This window comes from Sycon ciliatum, chromosome 6 (assembly GCF_964019385.1).
Source record: "Sycon ciliatum chromosome 6, ocSycCili1.1, whole genome shotgun sequence".
Taxonomy (NCBI): domain Eukaryota; kingdom Metazoa; phylum Porifera; class Calcarea; order Leucosolenida; family Sycettidae; genus Sycon; species Sycon ciliatum.
In genome coordinates this window covers 21151569-21175130 of record NC_088648.1, presented here as the reverse complement: position 1 = coordinate 21175130, position 23562 = coordinate 21151569, and the positions used below count along the sequence as shown (strand labels likewise).

Sequence of the window (23562 nt, the reverse complement as noted above, 5' to 3'; positions counted from 1 at the left end):
CATGGGGTTTGTCAAATAACTTGTGACAAAACTCAAAATTTGACCCATTTATGGCCAAAAGCTAAGAAATCATATTTTTTCTGAATGGACTATTGTACTGTCTGTATTGTAGGAAACCATGGGTGCAGCTGAGCAACTGTTTCCCAGGACCGCGCACTGGCGACACTGCGGGCACTGGGTGCACCACCCAACGTTAGATACATTTCGTCTTCGTGACCTCCTTCAATCTCCTTTCCTGCCATGCAAGAACTGTATCCTCCTCAATCGCATGCAAGTGAATTACTTCAATGGGGGACGGGGAGGAATGAGTTGTGCAAGCCGAGGTCTCTTACCGTCTTCGACTTCCTCGTTCCAGACTATTCCTCGTTTCATGTTCTTGGACCGTGGTGCCGTCACGCGTCACGGTCGCCGCTCGTCGTTTCGGTGCTGTAGCAGCCGCCAGGGCCATGCCGCGTCGGCGGCTCGGCGCACTACACCAATGACATAATTTTTCCCATATTTTCTTTTAATCTGTGTCACCTTTCCAAGTTTTCCCATACGTACCTAGTACCTGGGTTACTTGGACCTCATTCGCTTCCTTGTCATTGGACATGTATGTATAATGTATGTACACTGTTGTGTGGCAGAAATCCAAGAGAGCTAGTCCGTGACCATGGTGACACACTACTCAGTACTGTCACTAGTCAGAACAACAGATGGCTTGATCAGTGACTAATCAAGCCATCTGTTGTTCTGACTAGTGTATGGTATGCTGTTCAGTCCGTTCGTTTTGCGAACTCCAAACTGGCCCCCAACCCCAACATGACTGTCTGGACATCCAGGCCAGTTCTGCGGACAGAGGTTGTATGACCGATACAGGCATGTCATCCACAAAACGTAACACGGACCCGCGTAGATCTACCCACCCGTACCCGGACCCGGCCAGGGCCACCCTCACGCACTGCTGTTGCTGCTGCGGTAGATCTACGCGGTAGCTAGCTCACCTCGGCGAAACGGGCACCATTTCCACACTGGAGCTTCGTGGTGAAATATTTTCACTGCAGCGCTAGCTGTAGTTTCTTCAGTTTTTCATGCCACCGCCAGTACAGGCAGCCTGTAGACGAGTTGTTGTAGGCAGCGAGGTGGTGTTACAGTTAGTTTAGCCGTCTGCTGCTTCGTGTCAAAGTTTGTTTGGGTGCAGGCTGTGTAAGAATCTGTTTGTTGGCCAAAGGGTTTCATCGAAGTTTCCTAGTGGCTCGGAGGCTCCATTCGACTGCTCCATACCGTCACGACGTAGAGAACCGGTACAGCCTATCCGCCCACGACGTTCAAAGTCGTGTCCAGGATTCAACTTTCAAGCAAACCGTGACTCCTGGCTGCAGGAGCGCTCGCCACTGGACGTTCATCGTCCCCGTTTGTCATGGTGTTCCAGTGATTCTGGGTAAGTGGTTGGCCAGTGTTGTTCGGTTCTTGGGGATTGTTGTTCGTTCTCGTTTCCTGAACTGGCCGCAGAGCACCGGTAACGGGTATGCATGGCTCATACTCCTTTGAGCGTCTCAACAACTCAATGACTATTTTGCTTGTGTACTGCGATTGGGAGTAAAGTACGGTGAATAGGTGTGGGTTCTCTTCACTCGGTGAGTGCGTTCGATTACACACTTGAATCGATTCATGAATCGATTCAAGCGCATTCAAGTCGTTCGATTTCATGTCATGAGCATTGGAATCGATTCGGAATCCATTCACTCTATTCACATGGGGTGATGTGAATAGCGCGAATCGATTCGCGAATCGATTCATGAATCGATTCGCGAATCGATTCATGAATCGATTCGCGTGCATAATCGAACGCACTCAGTAGAGTGGAGTCGAGCCAGCTGCAGTTCCCGGGGCCGAAAGGCTGGCTCACTCCCCTTTCCATGTCCACGACAGTACATGTACATGATATTAAAAGTCTTACCAGAACTCCGTATACAGAGGAACGTTGACTACTGGTCAGAGTGTTTCTATACATGGCGTGCGTGGAATATATGGACTGTTACTTCCAAGTATACGTACCAGTACAGTGGCGGTCAAAGAAATGCGACCCACGAATCAAAAGCAGCTCCGCATTTCTATTTCACCGTGCATGGTCGAATAACCCATCCGGGAGGGCCAGAGCTCCTGGTTCGGACTCCCCGATACACGTTGCAATGCAAATGGAGTGAAGCTTCCTTGTAAATTTGCTGAGTGGAGGGCTCGACATGCTTCTCGTACTCTGGACGCGCGTTCTCGACGTTGAGAGCAGCCAATTTCCTCAAGTTGACGTCATAATATGATGCAATGTGCGCGGATTATCAGACATATCCTGGACCTTAGCTAGTACAAAATAGCACAAGGAAAAATGTTCGATGGTTTGATAAGCTGTACAAACGCCGTATATCAGTCTGGCCAGAAGAGCATTGCATCAAAAGAATGCTGTCAACTTGAAATTCTGTTGGGACAAAACTGTATGCGTGAGCTGCCTACTCTTGGGGGTGATGCACTCTTGTCAATGCTCAGTGCACGCTCTTGGAACCATGCCTCCACTGAAACAAAAGTGTGAAACACTTCTAAAATTTTAGGGTTTCTTTGGAATCTGCAGGCAGGCATAGTGGGATGGTCTAAGACCATGATTGAGAAACAGAGGGCACCAGGTTCAAGTCCTGCTTGGAAGTCTGATCTACTCACGTCCCACAGCTTAGGAACTGCATCTGCGCCTTGATCCAAGGAGGTAGTGGCGTTCCTGCGGATACGGAAAATCGGGCATTTGGCCGAGTCTCACGCGAACCGTGATTTTTTTGAATCTGCACCCGCTGAAAACATTCTGAAGAATGTTATCCATTTCAACATCACTCATGATGTGCCGCGTCTATTTTGGTGTGGTTTATTGTGTGAACATGTACAACAGATGGTGACTGACGTCCGTGACTTTTGTTGTTGTCGCAGTCATGGCTACAGCAGAGGTATGAATTGTCCACACGTCATTGCTTTGCCAAATTCTGAAAATGTTGTCTCAAAGACATCTTACAGTGTCCACACACATACACACATGTTTGCATGCGCACGTATACTCGCACACTCGCACTGCACACATACACACACACACACACACACATGTACCCGCTCCATGCTATCATTGGACTGTTAAAACTTGTGCCAATACGTGTACAGGGCCATCTGGTATTCTTGATTATCTTCAGTGAACAGTAATGCTTCAATGTGGCCTACGTCAGCCAACCAGGCCCCTGGAATGGCAGTGGCCAAACGCAAGCAATAAGCCCATATGAATATATCTGCAGCTAGCCAGGGCTGTCTCGTCCCCCGATGAACACTTGATCAACACAGCATAGATCTCTGGCAGTGCTAAAACAAAAACAAACAAAAAACAGAACTTGCATGGCACCATGTATGCTGCTAAGTACTGGTCGTAGCCAGGGAGTTGTTAAATACCGGTATTTTACGACTCCCTGGTCGTACCTTACTGGCAGCTTCTGTTATTCTCAGCTCATGGTATGCTAGCCCTTGGCAGATACTGCTGGCAGAATTTTTGTCTTCAGAATTTGGTACTTTATCGGGATGCTTTCATGCATGTTTGGTATGTGGATAAAGAAATGGAGCAGAATTCAAGGCAAGGTGAAGTGCCTGCCATAAGTTTTGTATTGTTCTGCCAATTTCACTGCTTTTCAAGCAAAATCTGCCAATTTTTTTAGCATTATCCGCCAAGGTCTACTGTATGCACTCTGTATGTTGTTATTGCAGAACCACGCGGTCAACACATGGCCATGGTCAAGCCAGATGTTCCGCAAGTGGATCCCACGCCTCCAAGCAGCGCTCAGCTGCGATGCAATTCGTGTTGAATGCTGTGCCAAGCGGTTGATCTCCGATGCGCAGAAGAAGGAATTGATGGCGATAAAAGATTCTGCCAAACACAATGGCCGACTGCTAGATATGCTGAGCAGGGGTACAGCTGAGACTTTCCACACTTTCTGTACTATTGTGCGTAGCACCGAACCTAAAGCAAACTTTTCAAAGTTCCTAGATGACATGCAGTCAGTGGATACCTTTGTTGCAGGTAAGTAGAAACTTTATCAGTCAGGTGACTGAGAGACACTCACAGAGTTGTATATACGGGGCGTAGCTCGGCCATCTGTGGTGTGGTGACCATGTGCCACCGGCAACCTCATAGCCTCCATTTTGCCTGTTAAGACTATGTAGTAGCTATGACGACCATTTTCTGGTGTGCTGACCGGACTATACTGACTATAGAGGAGCTACACACCTGCCTGTACATGTACAGACAATACTGCATGTCCTTGAGTTGCTTTGCTACATATCTATACAGTGCATATTGATGGCACCAACCTGCGTTGAAGTTTTGCAACGGTGCTTGTCACGGTGTGTGCGTGTGTGCGTGTGTGTGTGTGTGTGTGTGCGTGTGTGTGTGTGTGTGTATGTGTGTGTATGTGTGTGTGCATGCAATGAGGCATTTTGCGAGGCTGTGAAATGATTCGGCTATTTCCTGTTCTCTGTGTCATCTCTAACACAGGCAATGAAGGTGCAGCAAATAGAGTAACTCGAAGTCAACCAACCCGGTTCACCGGGAACCCACCACCTTCACCTAGCCAAGCAACTCGGTCTCCGCCAGCCATAGCACCCAAACCAAAGCCTGTTGTTAAACCCCAGGCCACTCACACATCTCCCGCCAAGCCCACCGGCGTCTCTGCAATGATAGCGGCCTTGAATTCAGCCGGTCAGGAAGGGAAATCGGCTGGAAGTCTACCTTTGAAACCCATTCGAGCCCCCCGGCCTCCTACTCGCCCAAAGCCTGTCACTCCCCACAACACAGCAAGAGCAGTGGAAACTAAGGATCCCACTACAGGTCACAGAGTGCAGCCAGTAGTGACTTCTGATCCTGTGTCTCCTCCACGACCACCGCTCTGTGACCACGCACGACTAGCGGCTGGCGGTAACCAACCAGATGGCACTGAGGCGGCGACATCTGCCCCAGCTGATCCCAAGCCCTCTCCGAAACCTGGACAAGCTGCTCCGTCCAGGTCTGCCAGTGTCTCCACACTAGCATCTAGTTTTGAATCGAATAGGCACGAAACAGTCAGACTGCCCTCGGATCAAGCCCCAAAGCCAAAACATCGCCAAATGTCCATAGCCGGTGCCAGGGCAGCTAGCTTGGCCAGGAGCCCAGCAATAGCTGGTGGCAAACACCCAGGCGGACATGCTGTGCAGCAAGTCCAGCGGTCAGCGCTGCCAACAGAGAGCTTAACTGCCAAGCCCATTGCTCGATCTCTGACTGGACGCGAGCCGGTTACCAAGAAGGCAACAGGAGATTCAGCAACGCCTCCCCAGCCAAACTCTCTGGTAAGAGACATAATTATAAATGACAGGAGTCACAGTGCGTTATGCTAGAGCTTATAATTATTGTAATGCAAAACTGAAGTCTGTAGAGAGTGGAGCCTAGATCAGACCACACTCCTTGTGAATTTTAGAGGGCGATCGGGATTGGGCACTGCCCGTAGCACCGAATCACCTGCGTTTTGATTGGGAGAGGCCATAGAGATATGAAATTTGATCTTACTATTTCCAATAAAAGTAGCAAAGGAGTAGTTTAGCTCACCTGAAAGGGGGCCCGTAGACTGAACTTCAGTGCCCGGATAAATGAGGTATGAGTGTACAGTCCATGCTGTATCATGTGATCAAGGGACTAGTAGTACATAGAGAGACGGCACAGTGCATCGTATCACTGCCTCCAGTGGGCTTCGAGCCTGGGCGGTACCTTACTGTCACCCTTCCAGGGCTCATGACATGAAATCGAACGGTGAGATTCCATTCATGGATCAATTCAAGTGCGTAATGAAATGCACCCACTGTGCCTGCCTGAGTAGCTATGGCAAATATGGGCGTGCGAGCAGCTACCCAAGCCAGAGTAACGAAGTGTGTCACAGAAATACGGGGTGCGGGATACCTAGGCAAAGGATGTATGGGGAATGTTTGGGAGATGATGACCTACCTAACACTTGTCTGGGCGCACGTGCCGTCAGCAAGTCAGCAAGTCATTGCTGTGACCCCTGCTACAATAGTGACGGCAGTTGCATCAGCCTTATACATTTGTACCTCGTTTGTCCGGGCGGTCCGGGACCGGACACTACCCGTAATGTTGAACTGTCGTTAACTCCAAATCACAAACATTTTGATGGGGAGAAACCATAGATATAGATGCATAATTGTGGTGTCACTATTTCCACTAAAAGTGACAAAAGGGTAGAAGAAGTGTCTTCACTGAAACTCACCCAAAGGGTGCCCGGTAGACCGAAGTACCCGTAACTACGGGGTCCAGATGACTGACGTAGGAGTGTGTTTTGCCCTTTTGAAAAGGTCGAGGCATTTCTTCATGATGATAATGCAGTTGAATTACTCGCTGGTGCATTCGTAAGTGGTGAATATCACCAGTCTAATGTTGAAGAGTGACATGAGGTTGTGGTCCAATGGTAGGGAGTTCAGGTCCGGTCGCCGAAAAGCGAAAAATACAGTCACAGCTCGCCTGTACAAAGTGAATGGGCGCCTCGTGGCAGCAGTTCGGGATGCAATTCGATGCCCAAGTATCTTCTTCCGCGGCCTTTTCGGCATTGTCGATGCTATTTTTTAGATAGCTGAGGTCATTACCTTTCCAATGGTGCCACACATGCCTTGCTTCCAACAATAATGCCTCCGCGCGACGCGCTTCGCGCGGATGCACTTCGAAGTACTAATTTCGACCAGATGCGTACTCGGCCTAGAGAGGAACACCCGATTTTCATTTTCAACGGCCTCGAATTAGTCTAAAACAAGGGGATTCTAGAACATTTAGGCTCGCGCTTTATCACGATAGAAGGAAAATGATCACAGAAATCAGCCCACGGCGATTTCCTGGTGGTTGACAAAAAATATCGAGTGAACTGTGCGCACACTGTAGAAGCAGTGACGGTGAAAACGTGAGACTTGTGCAAGCAGGCGCGAACGGCATGCGTGCACACTGCATGCATGCACACATCCTGTATCGCCATGTACGCACCAGATAGTGCAGTGCTGGACGGAAACCACATGGCCCACATACGTACTTGCATTTTCTTCTGTGACTAGTTTCACCCCCATTTTTCGATCTTCTATCAACTATAATTCTAGATTGCCTTGGAATTTTGAGTTCAAATTTTCACAGGTTGTTTCTCACATCTTCCCGGTTTCAACAACAAGCGTTTTAAGCGAAACTCGCGAAATTGGTTTTTCAATTGAACTCCCTACCATTGGTAGTAAAAGTTGTGTGACGTGTTGCAGCCTTCTCGGATCATCATCATTCAATTAAGCACCCCGAAGACTACAGCTTGTTAGCAAGTCGTTTTGTCCGTGATTGTCGTCCATGGCAAAACAGCGCTTCCAGTGAATGTTTTGCACAAACCCCTTTCTAGTAAGGGGAGCTCGCTGCGCTTTGGCAGAGGTGCGCAGATTTGATTGGGATGTAGGAAGAAGGGAGCTTCCTCGTACGAAGGGGATATAGGACGCAGGGAGCATCCTCGAACAAACCCCATTCAACTCGGCAGTCAGCAGAGAACAAGAAGTGAGATTTCGATGTTGGCAGCCGTATTTTCCCTTTATACTATAAAGCAAGGTGCTGAAAACTATTACTTCATATCCGATAACTTTCGTACGAAATATCTCTTCCTGTGAAGAAGAGGTTGAAGTTACTCCCGCAATACTTGGGGACTGATAGTGTGCTGCTCCCTATGTGGGAGCTCGCGTTTTTCCTGCCGACTTAAATTCTCACTTGACTGACTCATGACTGCCATCCAGAATTCAAGTCAGCAGGGGAAAAACCAGCTACCACCTAGGGAGCAACACACAGTTCCTATGAGAAAAATTTAAAAAGGGTTTACTGGGTGTTAGCGGCTGTCGTGATTTCCCTTCGGGGACGGACACGATAATTTACATTTTTTTAATAGGGAAGAGAGAGGATCCTAGTGGAAAATTTTGTGACTCAAAGTGTCATGCAGTAGCAATCATCAGACGACTTGTTTGTCAACTTGTCTGATGATTGCTTCGGCATGAAACTTTGACTAAGAAAGTTGTAGACATCACGCAACTGTATTTTTGAAGAATAGGGGGTTTGTCAACTGACAACCGCTCTATTCAATTACTTTTCACAATCTGTGCCTGCGCTGCATTAAAAATTCTTTGTTGTGATGTTGGAAAAATTAGTGACGTTTCGGGCCAGTCACCCATCGTCAGAGCAATTTCCAAGGGGCGAACCTGGCCTTTTTATTGCGAAAGCAAGCCAGAGCGTATGTATGTCCATGTACAAAAAAATAAACGAAACACACAATGAAACTTTGAGTCAAAATATTTTTCGACTTGGATCCTCTCTCTGCCATACGCAGAAGCTCTGCACCCTGCGCACGAAGTACTCTTTAGGCAGCGTGCCACACTTTTTCAAGGGTATTTTTTAGTTTATACTGGACTTTCACTGCGTATTGAAACAAATCCCACCAGTGAGAAAAGAGTTTTACACGTCTGAAAGTGTAGTGTAGATGTTCTGCATTAACAAACTGCTTGCCGTAAATCACACATGCAGGTTTCTACCGGCTATTTGCTGCTAGTTTTCTTCTGCAGCGGAAGGGTGCTGGCTATTTGCCTACGGAGGCGGAATTGAACTGCCCGTGTGCCGGTCGGTTCTTAATTTCATGCTCGTGTCGCTGTGTATATGTATGTTGCCTTTGCAGAGCCAAGCGGGCAACACAGGGCCATGGTCAAGTCAAGTGTTTCGCGAGTGGATCCCACGCCTCCAAGCAACGCTCAGCTGCAGCACAATCCGCATGGAATGCCGGGGAAAAGGTTTGATCTCCGATACGCAGAAGAAGGAATTGATGACAGTAGATGATTCGGCCAAACACAATGAGCTTCTCCTCGATATGCTGAGCAGGGGTACAGCTGAGACTTTCCACACTTTCTGTAGTATAGTGCGTAGCACCGAACCTGAAGCAAACTTTTCAAAGTTCCTAGATGACATGCAGTCAGTGGATACCTTTGTTGCAGGTAAGTACAAACCTTATCAGTCAGGTGACTGAGAGACACTCACAGAATTGTATTACATGTACAGCAAGTACTGTTGGATACCATTAGTACTTGGGTGACAATCTGAAAAACGTTCATGTTTGGAAAAGAAGAAGTGAGGACCCTGGTGTTCCAGCCTCAATGCCAACTTGGGCAAGCCACTAAACTCCCCTGGCTTCAGCTGACTCTATTGTGAAATGTGGAACCTACCAGAAGTTGGGCAGGGGAAGTTGGGCAGAGGAAGGTGTTGGGACGCATTGGGTTGGGATACGTTGGGATGGGGAACAATAGGCATGGGCTCCGAGTGGGACACAAGATGGCCACATGTCAGAAGGTTTTGGATTCCAAGGACCAATGGAGAGCTGGCCTTTCCCAGGATATCCAAACACCAGCGGCTGTACTGCGTAGCCGTGTCTTGTGGTGTTGTACATTCTGGCTGAAGAAGCTGCAGGCCTTAGCCAAGCATGTTAAGAACTGAATTTGTTGTCCTTCTACCGGTATGTTTGGTGGCGCATGCGTGTGTGGTCTCCAGTTTCTCCGGAATGCCAAAAAGACTGCAATAAAGTAGTAGACCTGATGAAAGAGTTCTCAGCACCGGAACGTCAACGGGTGGTCCACACTGCCGAGGATGTGGCACGAATGCGAGCGTCACAGACCGTCCTCGACAAGAGAAAGAAACCCATCCACTTACCACAGCCAACCTCGCCTGTGAACGTAGACTTGCTGAGCATGCGGAACATGGGACAAGGTAGGCGCAGGGGCTATGAGAGAGGCTAAACTGCACGTTAAATTTTGATGTGACGTGCAATTCTACGTCAAACGGGTCCTTGACGTGAGCTGCAGGTCTCTCGTGTTGTTTTTCAACGCGCGGGCCAAATAACGCGTCACGGCAAAAATAACGTCCAGCTTATCCTCTCTGTTATCTACTGGTGTAGTGTTTGAACCCGGACCTGGAGCCAATGTTGTCAAGGAAAAAGAGGACAAAATATGCATTCAATCTACACGTAGCAGTATGTGCATTGTCCCAGTGATTGCATTTTCCCACAGTTGGAGACATACGTTAGTGATGGTTTTACTCTCTCATTGTTCTTGTACATTGCAAGTACTGCGTGTGCACTGAGCCATGGCTCACATGGGCCAGTGCATGCGAAAACGTGTCTTCGGGGGAAACCGATTTCTTTCAGAATTTTGAGAAAATCGCTCGGAAAGAAGAGTTATATTTTTTTGTGGCTCGATCACGGATCTTGTCTACATTCCTAATCGATCTGAAGACGACAAGAGAAGCGACAAGCGATCGACTTGCAGCAATCATCATGGACGTGGCGGCGCAGGAGGAGTTGGAAGTAGCACTTGAGGAAGGGCCTCTGAGTAGACACACTCGTGGCAGACGCCGAGCAGCACGTCGGTTGAGCTGTGCCGCTCGCGTGATTATCGTCGCCGCGTCCGAAGAGATCGGCAAGGTTTACTATCGACGAGGAAGACGACAATTTATTTGGCGAGTCGGGAGTCAGACCAGTCGGCAACTAGCAGCTGTACTGCTCACAGTGACTCTGACGAAGCCCCAGCTAAGCGTCCGGGAGTGAAAGACTCTTGCGTTGAGGTTGAAGGCGAGTCGAGAGCGGATGAATTAGGCGGAGATTCTGTGGGCTCTGCAAGCGACGATGAGCAGGACGCGCTTCAGAGCATTGTCGCTGTGGACTCACTGATTCTCGAAGGCTGTGGCTGCGTTCGAAACTACCATTTCAGCAGCTTCACGTCGAGCGCAATCCTCCATTACGACGATGAAATCCAAGGACCTTGGCATATTTTTATATTGGTGTGCTGGCTGCGCTGCACGCATGACGATCCTGTCGACTGTCGTGCATCGGTCGACAGCTTCCGCAACGGAACGGACGTGCATCACATTTGGATAAACTGTGATGGGATACATCGTGTGTGGAACCGTGTTTATTCAGCTCTATGATTGTGGTTGGCAGAACATGACTGTGTGCAAGTGGACAAGGAAAACAATAGCTGTCATCCTGGTGCACATGGAAATCTGGCAATGTGCCTTGGAATAAATTTAGTACAGAAGTGGGAAACAGAGCGCAGCAGTTTATTCTGAACTACAGCTGAGTGTTCAGCCTCCCACTGTCTGCTGTACCAAGAGGGAGAGGTGGGGAATCTCCCATTAATTTACCTACATCTGTCGCCTACAAGTTTGTCCTTTCGGAACATGCCGAGCAGTCTGGTGAATCGCTAACCTTGGGTTAACGTATATTTTTGTATCTGTGGACTAAGAACTGCAAGTCTATCGAGTTCATGACACGATGGATGGATGTGTGCAACAAGTGTGAGCTGCTCCAGGACAATATTTGTTCGCTTCATGCATAGGATGAAAAGAATTCTGCAACGGAACCACTCCGTGACCATGTTGTCTTTGCACAAAAAGAACGCGAGTTCTTGCTAGCTCAACGTCGCAAGAACTTGCTAGACAATGTTTCCCGGTTTTGACAGGAGAACAAGGCAGCCTTCATTGAATGTCTTGGCCAATTCTAAAGGCTGATACGCAAAACTGTTGCTTCTTTCAGCGACACTGTAGATAATGCATTATACAAGGCATAATCTATGTTGGACAATGCCATAGAAATCATGGTCTCTATGTACTTTCAAATGTGATATCCAACTTTATCTTCCACAGAGGTGTTCTCTAGACCCCTGTGATTGATTTTCAAGAAAGAAAAAAATTTCCAAAAATTTGCCCTTAGACACGGTATTGCATGCACTGGCCCACATATGAACTGGAGTGCAAGGTGATTTCTACCCAACGTCATAATTACTGTATGCTGTCCGCTAGAAATTTCAAATTAATTTCAGCTTTTATCGTTCCCGTTCTGCTTTGGTCTTGATCAGAACAACGGCGAGCGGTATTGACTGAAATCGACCGCTTGGCGTCTAGCGCTAGCATCACTGATGATCGTGAGGCACAGGAATGCCAGTACCAGGGTCAGGTGACACGGGCGGACGGCCAAGTTGGTAAGCAATAGTTTGTACCTGTCTCTAGTGCATCACCATGATATTTAGTCTGCAGATTGGTATTATTTCACCGACACCATTGCCATCACCCCGCTGGATGCTGTACCAGCTGGTGCAATGCATGGTGCTCTCCCTAGGGCTTTGTGGGTGCCGCATACTCTGTCTTCTCTGTTATTCTCTTCTAAGCGGTCCCTGATACATCGCTACGTCTCTCCCACATACTTCTCTCCATGAAACAAAGAGAGCATTGAGTAGATAACATTCGGCTACATAAACTGGCCGTCACTCATACCACCATCACTTTCACGACATTCCCCTTGCCTCCACCTTCTCTTCTCCTTTCTGTACACCTCTCGGGAGGGGTGGGGGGGGGGGGAGAGGTGGTGGGGGGGGGGGGGGGGGGGAGGGGGACACTCATGATGATTGATGATTGATTTTATTTGGATTCGCGAGACCAAACGAGCAGGAGTGCTCAATAACAGGGTAGCGAATGGTTGAGATGTGCTATGTGACAATGTACTCATGACTGGTGAATGAAGACAACACAAGCATATCTTTCAGAGACCTACCAGGCTGAAAAACACCACACGTGTTCTTGTTGTATGGCAATCGTCATGGACCAAACTGCAATCACTGACGAAGAGAAGCTTGAGGATGGGCGTGAATGTATTCTCGGTGCCGCTGGTGGCTTGTCTTGGCATGAGTTCGCTTAAACCTCTACTTCCCCCTCTCAATTGTCTTGTAAAACTGATCTGAACTGGCTTTCACTGTGTTCAGTGTGTCTGCCAATTTTGCATCTTTCTCGTCTGTCGCAGACATATCGCCAGCTGATATACATAGAGAGTTAAGTAAGCACCCTTGTTTTATCAGCATCGGCACTGAATCTGCAAGGGACAGCCGTAGCATTTCAGAAACCAAGCAGTATTTGAAGGATACTGGCTTCATCGACGACCACACTGTCGTCACAGAGACCACTGGCTATCTGGAGGTGCTAGTGAACGTGCCTGTGAACATACTGGCCATTCGTGGCAGCAAACGACTGAAGTTTACAGGTCAGCATTCATGTGCTAGCATGATTGCGTGATTGTTTGATAAGGGTGGGTGGGTGTGTGGGTGGCAGGGTATAAGGGTGTAATGGTGGGTGTAAGGTTGGTTGCGTGTAGATGTGAGTGTGGTAGGGTGTGGGCATTTTCCATATTCGGCCAAAACAAAAACCTTGTTTACGGTAGGTCAACCGGGTCATATTCTCCTAAGTCTGAAACTTATTTTGGTCTGCATAAGTGTACAATAGGTGCCCGAGGAGCCTGTAAGTAGCTGGCAAAACGGCTCATTTACATCATGCATAGTCTACATGTACAGTCATGTACATCCAGTACTAGACATCCAGTACTAGACATCCAGTACTAGACATCCAGTACTAGACATCCAGTACTAGACATCCAGTACTAGACATCCAGTACTAGACATCCAGTACTAGACACCCAGTACTAGACATCCAGTACTAGACATCCAGCACTAGACATCCAGTACTAGACATCCAGTACTAGACACCCAGTACTAGACATCCAGTACTAGACATCCAGCACTAGACATCCAGTACTAGACATCCAGTACTAGACATCCAGTACTAGACATCCAGTGCTAGACATCCAGTACTAAACATCCAGTACTAGACATCCAGTACTAGACATCCAGTACTAGACATCCAGCACTAGACATCCAGTACTAGACATCCAGTACTAGACATCCAGTACTAGACATCCAGTACTAGACATCCAGTACTAGACATCCAGTACTAGACATCCAGTACTAGACATCCAGTACTAGACATCCAGTACTAGACATCCAGTACTAGACATCCAGTACTAGACATCCAGTACTAGACATCCAGTACTAGACATCCAGTACTAGACATCCAGTACTAGACATCCAGTACTAGACATCCAGTACTAGACATCCAGTACTAGACATCCAGTACTAGACATCCAGTGCTAGACATCCAGTACTAGACATCCAGTGCTAGACATCCAGTACTAGACATCCAGTGCTAGACATCCAGTACTAGACATCCAGTACTAGACATCCAGTACTAGACATCCAGTACTAGACATCCAGTACTAGACATCCAGTGCTAGACATCCAGTACTAGACATCCAGTGCTAGACATCCAGTACTAGACATCCAGTGCTAGACATCCAGTACTAGACATCCAGTACTAGACACCCAGTACTAGACATCCAGTACTAGACATCCAGCACTAGACATCCAGTACTAGACATCCAGTACTAGACATCCAGTACTAGACATCCAGTACTAGACATCCAGTACTAGACATCCAGTACTAGACATCCAGTGCTAGACATCCAGTACTAGACATCCAGTGCTAGACATCCAGTACTAAACATCCAGTACTAGACATCCAGTACTAGACATCCAGTACTAGACATCCAGTACTAGACATCCAGTACTAGACATCCAGTACTAGACATCCAGTACTAGACATCCAGTACTAGACATCCAGTACTAGACATCCAGTACTAGACATCCAGTACTAGACATCCAGTACTAGACATCCAGTACTAGACATCCAGTACTAGACATCCAGTACTAGACATCCAGTACTAGACATCCAGTACTAGACATCCAGTACTAGACATCCAGTACTAGACATCCAGTACTAGACATCCAGTACTAGACATCCAGTACTAGACATCCAGTACTAGACATCCAGTACTAGACATCCAGTGCTAGACATCCAGTACTAGACATCCAGTGCTAGACATCCAGTACTAGACATCCAGTGCTAGACATCCAGTACTAGACATCCAGTACTAGACATCCAGTACTAGACATCCAGTACTAGACATCCAGTACTAGACATCCAGTGCTAGACATCCAGTACTAGACATCCAGTGCTAGACATCCAGTACTAGACATCCAGTGCTAGACATCCAGTACTAGACATCCAGTACTAGACATCCAGTACTAGACACCCAGTACTAGACATCCAGCACTAGACATCCAGCACTAGACATCCAGTACTAGACATCCAGTACTAGACATCCAGTACTAGACATCCAGTACTAGACATCCAGTACTAGACATCCAGTACTAGACATCCAGTACTAGACATCCAGTACTAGACATCCAGTACTAGACATCCAGTAATAGACATCCAGTACTAGACATCCAGTACTAGACATCCAGTACTAGACATCCAGTACTAGACATCCAGTGCTAGACATCCAGTACTAGACATCCAGTGCTAGACATCCAGTCCTAGACATCCAGTGCTAGACATCCAGTACTAGACATCCAGTACTAGACACCCAGTACTAGACATCCAGTACTAGACATCCAGTACTAGACATCCAGTACTAGACATCCAGTACTAGACATCCAGTACTAGACATCCAGTACTAGACATCCAGTACTAGACATCCAGTACTAGACATCCAGTGCTAGACATCCAGTACTAGACATCCAGTACTAGACACCCAGTACTAGACATCCAGTACTAGACATCCAGTACTAGACATCCAGTACTAGGCACCCAGTACTAGACATCCAGTACTAGACATCCAGTACTAGACATCCAGTACTAGACATCCAGTACTAGACATCCAGTACTAGACATCCAGTACTAGACATCCAGTACTAGACATCCAGTACTAGACATCCAGTACTAGACATCGAGTACTAGACATCCAGTACTAGACATCCAGTACTAGACATCCAGTGCTAGACATCCAGTACTAGACATCCAGTGCTAGACATCCAGTACTAGACATCCAGTGCTAGACATCCAGTACTAGACATCCAGTACTAGACACCCAGTACTAGACATCCAGTACTAGACATCCAGTACTAGACATCCAGTACTAGACATCCAGTACTAGACATCCAGTGCTAGACATCCAGTACTAGACATCCAGTACTAGACATCCAGCACTAGACATCCAGTACTAGACATCCAGTACTAGACATCCAGTACTAGACATCCAGTACTAGACATCCAGTACTAGACACCCAGTACTAGACATCCAGTACTAGACATCCAGTACTAGACATCCAGTACTAGACATCCAGTACTAGACATCCAGTACTAGACATCCAGTGCTAGACATCCAGTACTAGACATCCAGTACTAGACACGGCCAAGCGAGTCTATTCGGGGGGGGGGGGGGGGGGGGGGGTTGCCAACCCGAAGCAAGCTTATTTTGTTTGGCAACGTGACCAAGTGATCACACATTCCCACTCTCACACCCAGCATCATATTTCCGGTGTCCTTTTCTTTCTTTGCATCATCATTTTATGCGGTCAATAAAAACGCGCTTCCAAGTGATCAGATGTGAACAGCACACAGGCATAGGTTACCTAATACATAGAAGCAAACATTAATTAATGTGTATTGTCAACTCTTCGTACACTTCAGATAGTATTCTGTATGTGTCCTGTCTGTCCTGCACATCGAGGGTCCATGTACAAAAGCTTCATCTTGTTCTTAACGAAGTTTTAATTTTAGTGCTAGAGTTGGAGTGAATAATATCCTCCATATGGTTAACAGTACAAACCAGTGATGAGGGGATGCGCCCATCCTTCATTTGTTATCCACGCATCCTAATTACTCTTCAGGGTTACCCATTGCTATCGCTCCAAGCTTACTTCAAAGTACTTGCATGAAAAAGAAATGACCCTTTAAGTCGAACTTCCCCATTTTCTTCTTTATTCGGTCTCTGACTCGATGGATGTGTACATGCGTGAACGTGCATGTGTCACTGTGCATGCATATACACTGTTATTATTCTGAAACAGACGAGAGCTCATCTATAGTGAAGTTCATCATCGACTGTGAATATAATCACACGGTCCCGAGTTTCATTGAACGAGTCGTACGTAATCTCCGCAATCTTCTTGGTGATGAGAGTGTCCATGCCGACGGTGTACACAGCGAGAGCGGAGGCACAGCAGTGTTTGTACAGATGTCTGCCAAGGCTCATACCAGGCTCTGGGAGTTCTGTAAGGATCAATCTAGCCTGCTCGCTGGTCTGCACATTCTTGAAGTGTCAACTGTGGACGGAGCAGTAGTCTTCAATTTGCGTCCCACGGCATGCAGTGACGAAGGTAAGACGGATTGGTGCAGTAGGAAAATACTAGGAATGCACAGATAGCAGCGAGTCAACTCCTAAGCGTTAGTCCCATATATACAGGGAGTCAACTCCTATTAAAGCATTAGTCCCATGATGATAGGGTAGTCAGTTAATTCCTAAGCCTTAGTTCCATGATGATAGGGAGGTCATCACTAGTCAACAGACGACTGGCTGTCGTCTGGGAAAGTGGTTGGTGCAGGCATGTTTCGGTCCATGATGTTTGTCTGCACACAAGTTTTCTAGGAGACTCTTTTGACAGAACGAAGTAGTTTTCACAACCAAACAGCTTCCTTGATATGCTTCAATTTACCTCTGGAGCAAAAGGTCCGAATCTCTTTGCTTTCTTGTCCAGGTATTAATCCTGACGACCAGAAGCGCTTGGTTGAAGAGTTCTGCGGGAGATTTCCGTCCTTGGACCAGGATGAGCTGTCTGTCGCTGTGGCTGACCAACCGGATGTTGAGCATGCAGTGATTGCACTGACCAAGCTCGTCTTCGATGAAGGCGAAGCATGCTTGAATGCACTGCCTGAGATTCTTGGTGGTGAGTTTCAATTCCATTGTTTTGTGGTTGTGTTGCGTGTACTGTGTCCATTGGGTCCTGCTGTCTATGTTGCGAACCGGTGTGCATCAGCGATAATATTTACATCGTGTTATAAAAGCACAAACGCCGTATCATTTTGGCAATGTCACTGGGACCACAATGAAGAGAAATAGTGCGTTTTGCCGCATCGGAATAATCGGAGGACGGTTTGGTGCATTTATTGATGAACTTGTGGTCCTTCAGAAAAGCCTCCCTTTGTACTGAACCTCCCGAGGCCATTGTGCTGCAAGTAGAATTTTCAGCAAGTCTAAGGAGGGTATTCCCCTATAAAGGTGATGTGTGTGCGTGGGGAGGGGGGGGGGAGGGAGGGAGGCGGGGAGGGAGGAGGGGGACATATGAATCTCTCGCATCTTAGCACCAGCAACGTTACTCGCTGTTATGCGGGATTCACAGAAGCATTTTTACGATGCAATGCACAGTGCGACATCCGCGAAATTAGGAAATTCCCAAAACGCACCGATCGCACAGCTCACTCAGCCATCACAACTGGCCCATCGCTGAAGTCGAGCTTGCCACTGCTTGGCTCAACTTCTGCCGTGTGACATGCGATGTGATGTACGATTTTGACCTTTGCAAGAAAGTTGTACGAAAGGTTCAAGAGTTGCTTGCAGATTTGTGCAAGTTGTACCCGACTACACAAATGCCACAATGACGTACGCATTTGCATTGAGCTTTGAGCCTTTGAGGCATGTCAGCAAGGCGTCGTCTACTTCTGTGTATGGTAATTTGCGAGTATGCATCGTACTGCGGTGTCGCAGATCGCGTTGTTTTGCGCATAGGCTATGGGCAATACAACCCAATGTGCGACACCGCAGTGCGATGCATACTCACAAAACAAAATGCAATGCTTTGGGCCATAGCATTGCAAAAAAGCTTCTGCGAATGCCACCTAAGATGTAAGGAAAACAAGTGACCCTGCAGTCGTAAAATTATGCTTTGCCTTTCCTGTTGCGGTCTTTCATAGGTGTGTCGGCAAGAAAGACAACTTCTATCCCTGCTCACGTTCACGGTACGTACAACAATATGGCTGTGACGAAGCCTTGGTCCATCAAAATGCACAATGCATATGAATCTCTTGCATCTAAGGGCCGGGTTCTACTGCGGCTCCGCTGCTCGTCATCCGCGGTTCAAAACGTCATCATTACCATAGTGACCGCGGCTCGAGCTAGAGCAGCGAGGCCGCGGCTCATTGCGAGCTTTCGCTACGATTCTTGATCAAAAACTGCAAGCCGCGGTCGGGGCTCGACCTGTTTCCTGTACTTTGCATTGTTTTGTACGCGAAAATTTTAAAATCCAAATTTTAGTTCGTTGCGCACGCCAGAACACGCGGATTTTTTGATTTCGCGCTCACAGGCAGGTGAGACGTCATCAAAAAACGTGGAGCACGACGGCGGTACCGCGAATGGCGAGTGTCAGTGTAACCGCGCTGCTCCGCTGCATGCAGCCAAAACCCGCGGAGCAGCGGAGCCGCAGTGGAACCCGGCCCTTAGCACCAGCAACGTCATTCGCTGTGATGCGGGATTCACAGGAGCATTTTTACGATGCGGTACGCAATGCGACAGCCGCGAAACCAGGAAATTCCCAAACGCACCGATCGCACAGCTCACTCAGCCGTCGCAACTGGCCCATCTCAGAAGTTGAGCTTGGCTCAACTTTCGCGATGCTACATGCGATGCGATGTACGATTTTGACCTTTGCAACAAAGTTGTACAAAATGTTCAAGAGTTGCTTGCAGATTTTTACAAGTTGTACCCGACTACACAAATGCCACAGTAACGTACGCATTCGCTTTGAGCTTTGAGGAACATCAGCAAGGCGTCGTCTACTTCTGTTATTGGTAATTTGTGAGTATGCATCGCACTGTGGTGTAGCAGACCATGTTGTATCGCGCATAGCATTGCAAGAATGCTTCTACGAATGCCACCTAAGATGTAAGGAGAACAAGTGACCCTGCAGTTGTAAAATGATGCTTTGCCTTTCCTCTTGCGGTCTTCTTAGGTGTAGCGGCAAGAAAGGCAACTTCGACCTCTGCTCACGTTGATCGTAAGTGCACCAATATGGCTGTGATAAACGTTGGTCCATCACAATGCACATGTGTACATAATGTGTGTTTGTTTGTGTGTGCTTGCGTGCGTGCGCGCGTGTGTGTGTGAGTGTGTGTGTGTATGTGTGTGTGTTCGCTAGGTTTAATACACGTGCTGTTCTTTCTGGCCTCCCTCATGTCGCTCCGATGGGAATTTCACAGGACCGTCAAATTATCTCGGTTTTTCATTTACATTGTAGTTTCAAGAAAGTGGCACCTCCGAATGTTGCAGCTGCTGCTTTCTGCCGAATAACTGACACTTGGCTGACCAACAGCTGCTGCCGTCTGGAGCACACGAGCAGCACGTTGAGCAAGGAGTGGTACTTTCTTGCAGGTTTGCCGAGTGGAAGGTTCAACGTGCTCCTGGTATGCTTAAGACGGCTATCGTTTGTCAGTCAAGTGTCAAGTCACTCGGCAGGAACGCCAACACTTGGGTCTGTCACAAACAGCATTTTCGAGCAGGAGAGTTCAGAATGTTGTGTACAACAAAAAAAAGCGGTGTTTTCATCACAGTACGGAATAGTGGTAGCGACATCGGGACAGTGCAGAGAAATGCCTAAAACTTGAATCTGTTTTCCTGCCATTCTTTTTTTCAATTCTTATTTTGTCTCCTTTCTTGCAGATCCTGAAGAGGCCATTTCAACCCATGTCTCTGCCAATTCTGAACACGCAGTAGAAATCCAGGGAGCTGACAATGAGCTGTCTCTCCAGCCGCAACTTCAGTCCCAGGTAAGAAGAGACCAGATGCAAACATCATAGGTAACGCAAGGAAAGATTTAGGTCTGGTCCTGTTAGGTGGGGGGGGGGGGGGGGGGAAGTGACATGTACCCCTTGAAACATTTGACGTGGAGTATGGTGCGTTGTTGTATTTCATTGAATTCTGAGAAATAGAAATTTAACCCATTCAGTGCCAAGGACGAGACTACTCGTCCTACAGACCCCCACGCGATTGGCCAAGGACGAGATATCTCGTCCTCGTAGTGCGCACTACTATATCTCACTGGCCATGCATTACGATCTAGCTTGGCCGATTGTGGCTCTTCGAGGGGAAACTAGCGGTTTTCCCCTACTGAATATGACCTCACTTGCCGTGTTTGAGTAAGTATGGGCACGGGAGCATACATTCAAAGCGCGAGCGCGAAAAAGATACTTCGATTCAGAAACAATTAGATTGATAGAACGTACTTTAGGTCTCTCTAGCTGTCACTCAGACACGGCGAGTCGCCACATGCCGGCTGAAGAGGTGCTCCAGTCCATCATGGACTCGGACAGTGATGACTGGAGCTGCGATAGTGAAGGCGATGACTCGGATGCGGACATAGCCGTCTGCGATCGTGACGGAACAAATTTCGCGGACGAGTCTGCCTTAGTCGATGTCGTACCTACTGCTGTGGTCGCCTTGGACGGCCCTGAGGATATCGGAGATGTCGATGTAGAGCTTGAACAGGGCACAGCAGCACAAGCTACACCAGCGCAGGACAAGTCGGTTTGAGTTGATACGACTAATTTGAAAAATCAGATTTTTCATGAAAATGGCACGGCCAACCGCGTGCATCTTGCCTGGCACTGAAAGGGTTAATGCAATCAAATTTGTAAGAAGAGGTTTATGGCAACTTCAGTGATACTCAAATCTTTATTTTCAATTAAATGTTGATGGTCAGGATCCAACATTATGATTCAACAAGGGAAAACTTCTGAACAGAAAGAAGCATAATATTATGTGAATGTCACCTACCCATGTCTAACTGTGGAAAACGTTACTTTCATGACCCATTGACATTGTCATTGCATAGCCAACCTCTTTTTCTACTTCCTCCTCCTCCTCCAGCTCTTCTTCCCCATTCCTGTGCACCGCATGTGCTGTTGAGACAAAAATGATAAAACCAACCAACCAAAACACCCCCCCCCCCCCCCCCCCATCCAGCTCCTCCTAACTAGCATTCGTCTGCTCCACTCTCTATTTATCTTTGTGCAAAAGACACAATGCACAATATTCTTCACTATTAGGTATAGTTGCAACTTGCAGTGAGGAGTGGTGTATTTCGCAAGTAGCATACCCTGTCTGAAAACGCCTGCCATATCTTGATCAGAGCTGTGCTGGAAAATGTGCTCCGTCCATTTTTTTAAAATCCTTTATTACTTTCCGATTTTGATATTCTCCAGTGGTCTTTTCGTGGCAGTCTACCTGATAGCTGGCGCTATTCCGACAGTCGTCGTACCATGTACAATGGGCATGCTTACATTGTGTGCCGGGAGGAGGAAGGAGCAATGATCTACCGGTCTACTCATTCTCTCAAGGAAAGTCTTCAGGTGGCATGGACAAGAGCAATCACCATTGACAACCCACACTTTCGGTCATGGAGGAACTTTTGCATTCACAATGAAAAAATGTACTTTGCAAGTATTAGTGATGGGTATACATGTATCCCCAAGATCCATGTTGTAGATCTACAGGGAAACTGTGGTACTAGAGAAATACAATGTGATTGTATCCCAGTACAAGATACGAGTATGAATACATCTGTCAAACCTTTTGCGAATGTATTTATAACCCAGTCAGCGCTTCTAATAGTATGCTTCTGGCGCAACCATTTCTTAGAAGTTATTTCATTAGATACTAGGCATGATGATGCAGTATGGGCAAAATTGGATCCGCTCAGCATGCCGGAGCCGCCGGACAGCATCTGCAGCACTGACAGTACTCTGTTTGTGATACCAACAGGAGACCTCAATGATGCGCATTTGTCAATCATGAAGTTGGATGTAAGCGAGGAAAGTCTGCGAATGCCATCATGGCTCGAGATCAAAGTGGACGTGCCTAAGGCTCTTGATGTAGAAGTAGATCTATTCCATTGTGATGTACCAGCTGCTGTGGGTAACACTATAATGTTACCCATGCTCTATGGAGATGATGATAAATTAGTCAATGGTGTGATATGTGTTGATTGTACTACGTGTATAGGCCGGTGTTCTGTCTTGCCGTTGCCATCCAGTACATCCTGTACAACCCTTACATTGCAGTTGATGGTGGATGGCGATACGCTTATTGAACTCCATTATGATCACTCAGTGTATACTCTTCAGCTACCTGACCATTTGTAGACACCAGTGATTGATCGGCTTCTACATGCATGTATGCCAAGGCGGTGTACAATGTAGATATTCTGCTGCGGCTAGGTCATGTGATGGACAACTGGTGCACACTGTGTGTTTTTGTGATCCTGAGTTTTTTCGTTTGCACATGCATACCCTGTTCTACTGGGGACCCATATGCATGATGTGTTTGGTGTCCAGTTCTTTCAGGCCATCATTCTACATAGGCACTGTCCTGAAATGCTTATTGTCTATGTACATATTATACATTAGGTTGGAGGCATATTATAATTATATAGATATTATGTATATAGAATGCTGTCCATGGATTGGATATGATGTATTATATATACATAGAATATTAGTTCTAAAACTCAACAGCTCTCCACACATACATACTCATTATAACTGTGTACATAGTAGTCTTTCTTGTCAGTGATTGACAAAACCCCAGAGGTTGAATTGGTCAGCAGCCACATTACTTCTTTCCTAGAAATTGAAGAACTGACTAATTGGCTCTGTGTGTG

At 47.2% G+C, this 23562-nt stretch overlaps 1 protein-coding gene across 4 annotated transcripts; it reads left to right on the top strand.

Moving 5' to 3' along the window:
* Positions 1–796: 796 nt before the first annotated feature.
* On the top strand, positions 797–23543 carry LOC135819652 (uncharacterized). 4 transcript variants are annotated; one of them, XM_065332900.1, is made up of 14 exons: positions 797–1420; positions 2909–2963; positions 3760–4072; positions 4547–5373; positions 8763–9075; positions 9626–9841; positions 11986–12108; positions 12924–13160; positions 16924–17232; positions 17611–17799; positions 18824–18868; positions 19858–19902; positions 20565–20671; positions 22106–23543. In XM_065332900.1, the coding sequence occupies exons 2-14, from the start codon at positions 2949–2951 to the stop codon at positions 23042–23044; spliced, it is 3678 nt and encodes a 1225-aa protein (XP_065188972.1). In that variant the 5' UTR covers positions 797–1420; positions 2909–2948; the 3' UTR covers positions 23045–23543. The 4 variants fall into 4 exon arrangements, with proteins under 4 accessions (XP_065188972.1, XP_065188974.1, XP_065188975.1 ...); XM_065332903.1 differs by having other exon boundaries at positions 798–1420; positions 8763–8874; XM_065332902.1 differs by lacking the exon at positions 18824–18868 and having other exon boundaries at positions 19864–19902.
* Positions 23544–23562: the final 19 nt, after the last annotated feature.

What these genes read in the sequence shown, in the direction of transcription:
- LOC135819652 (XM_065332900.1), top strand. An exon ending in AGTGGATACCTTTGTTGCAG is followed by an intron (nt 9,076 to 9,625) that starts GTAAGTACAAAC and finishes TGTGGTCTCCAG; the next exon opens with TTTCTCCGGAATGCCAAAAA. An exon ending in CAAACGACTGAAGTTTACAG is followed by an intron (nt 13,161 to 16,923) that starts GTCAGCATTCAT and finishes ATTCTGAAACAG; the next exon opens with ACGAGAGCTCATCTATAGTG.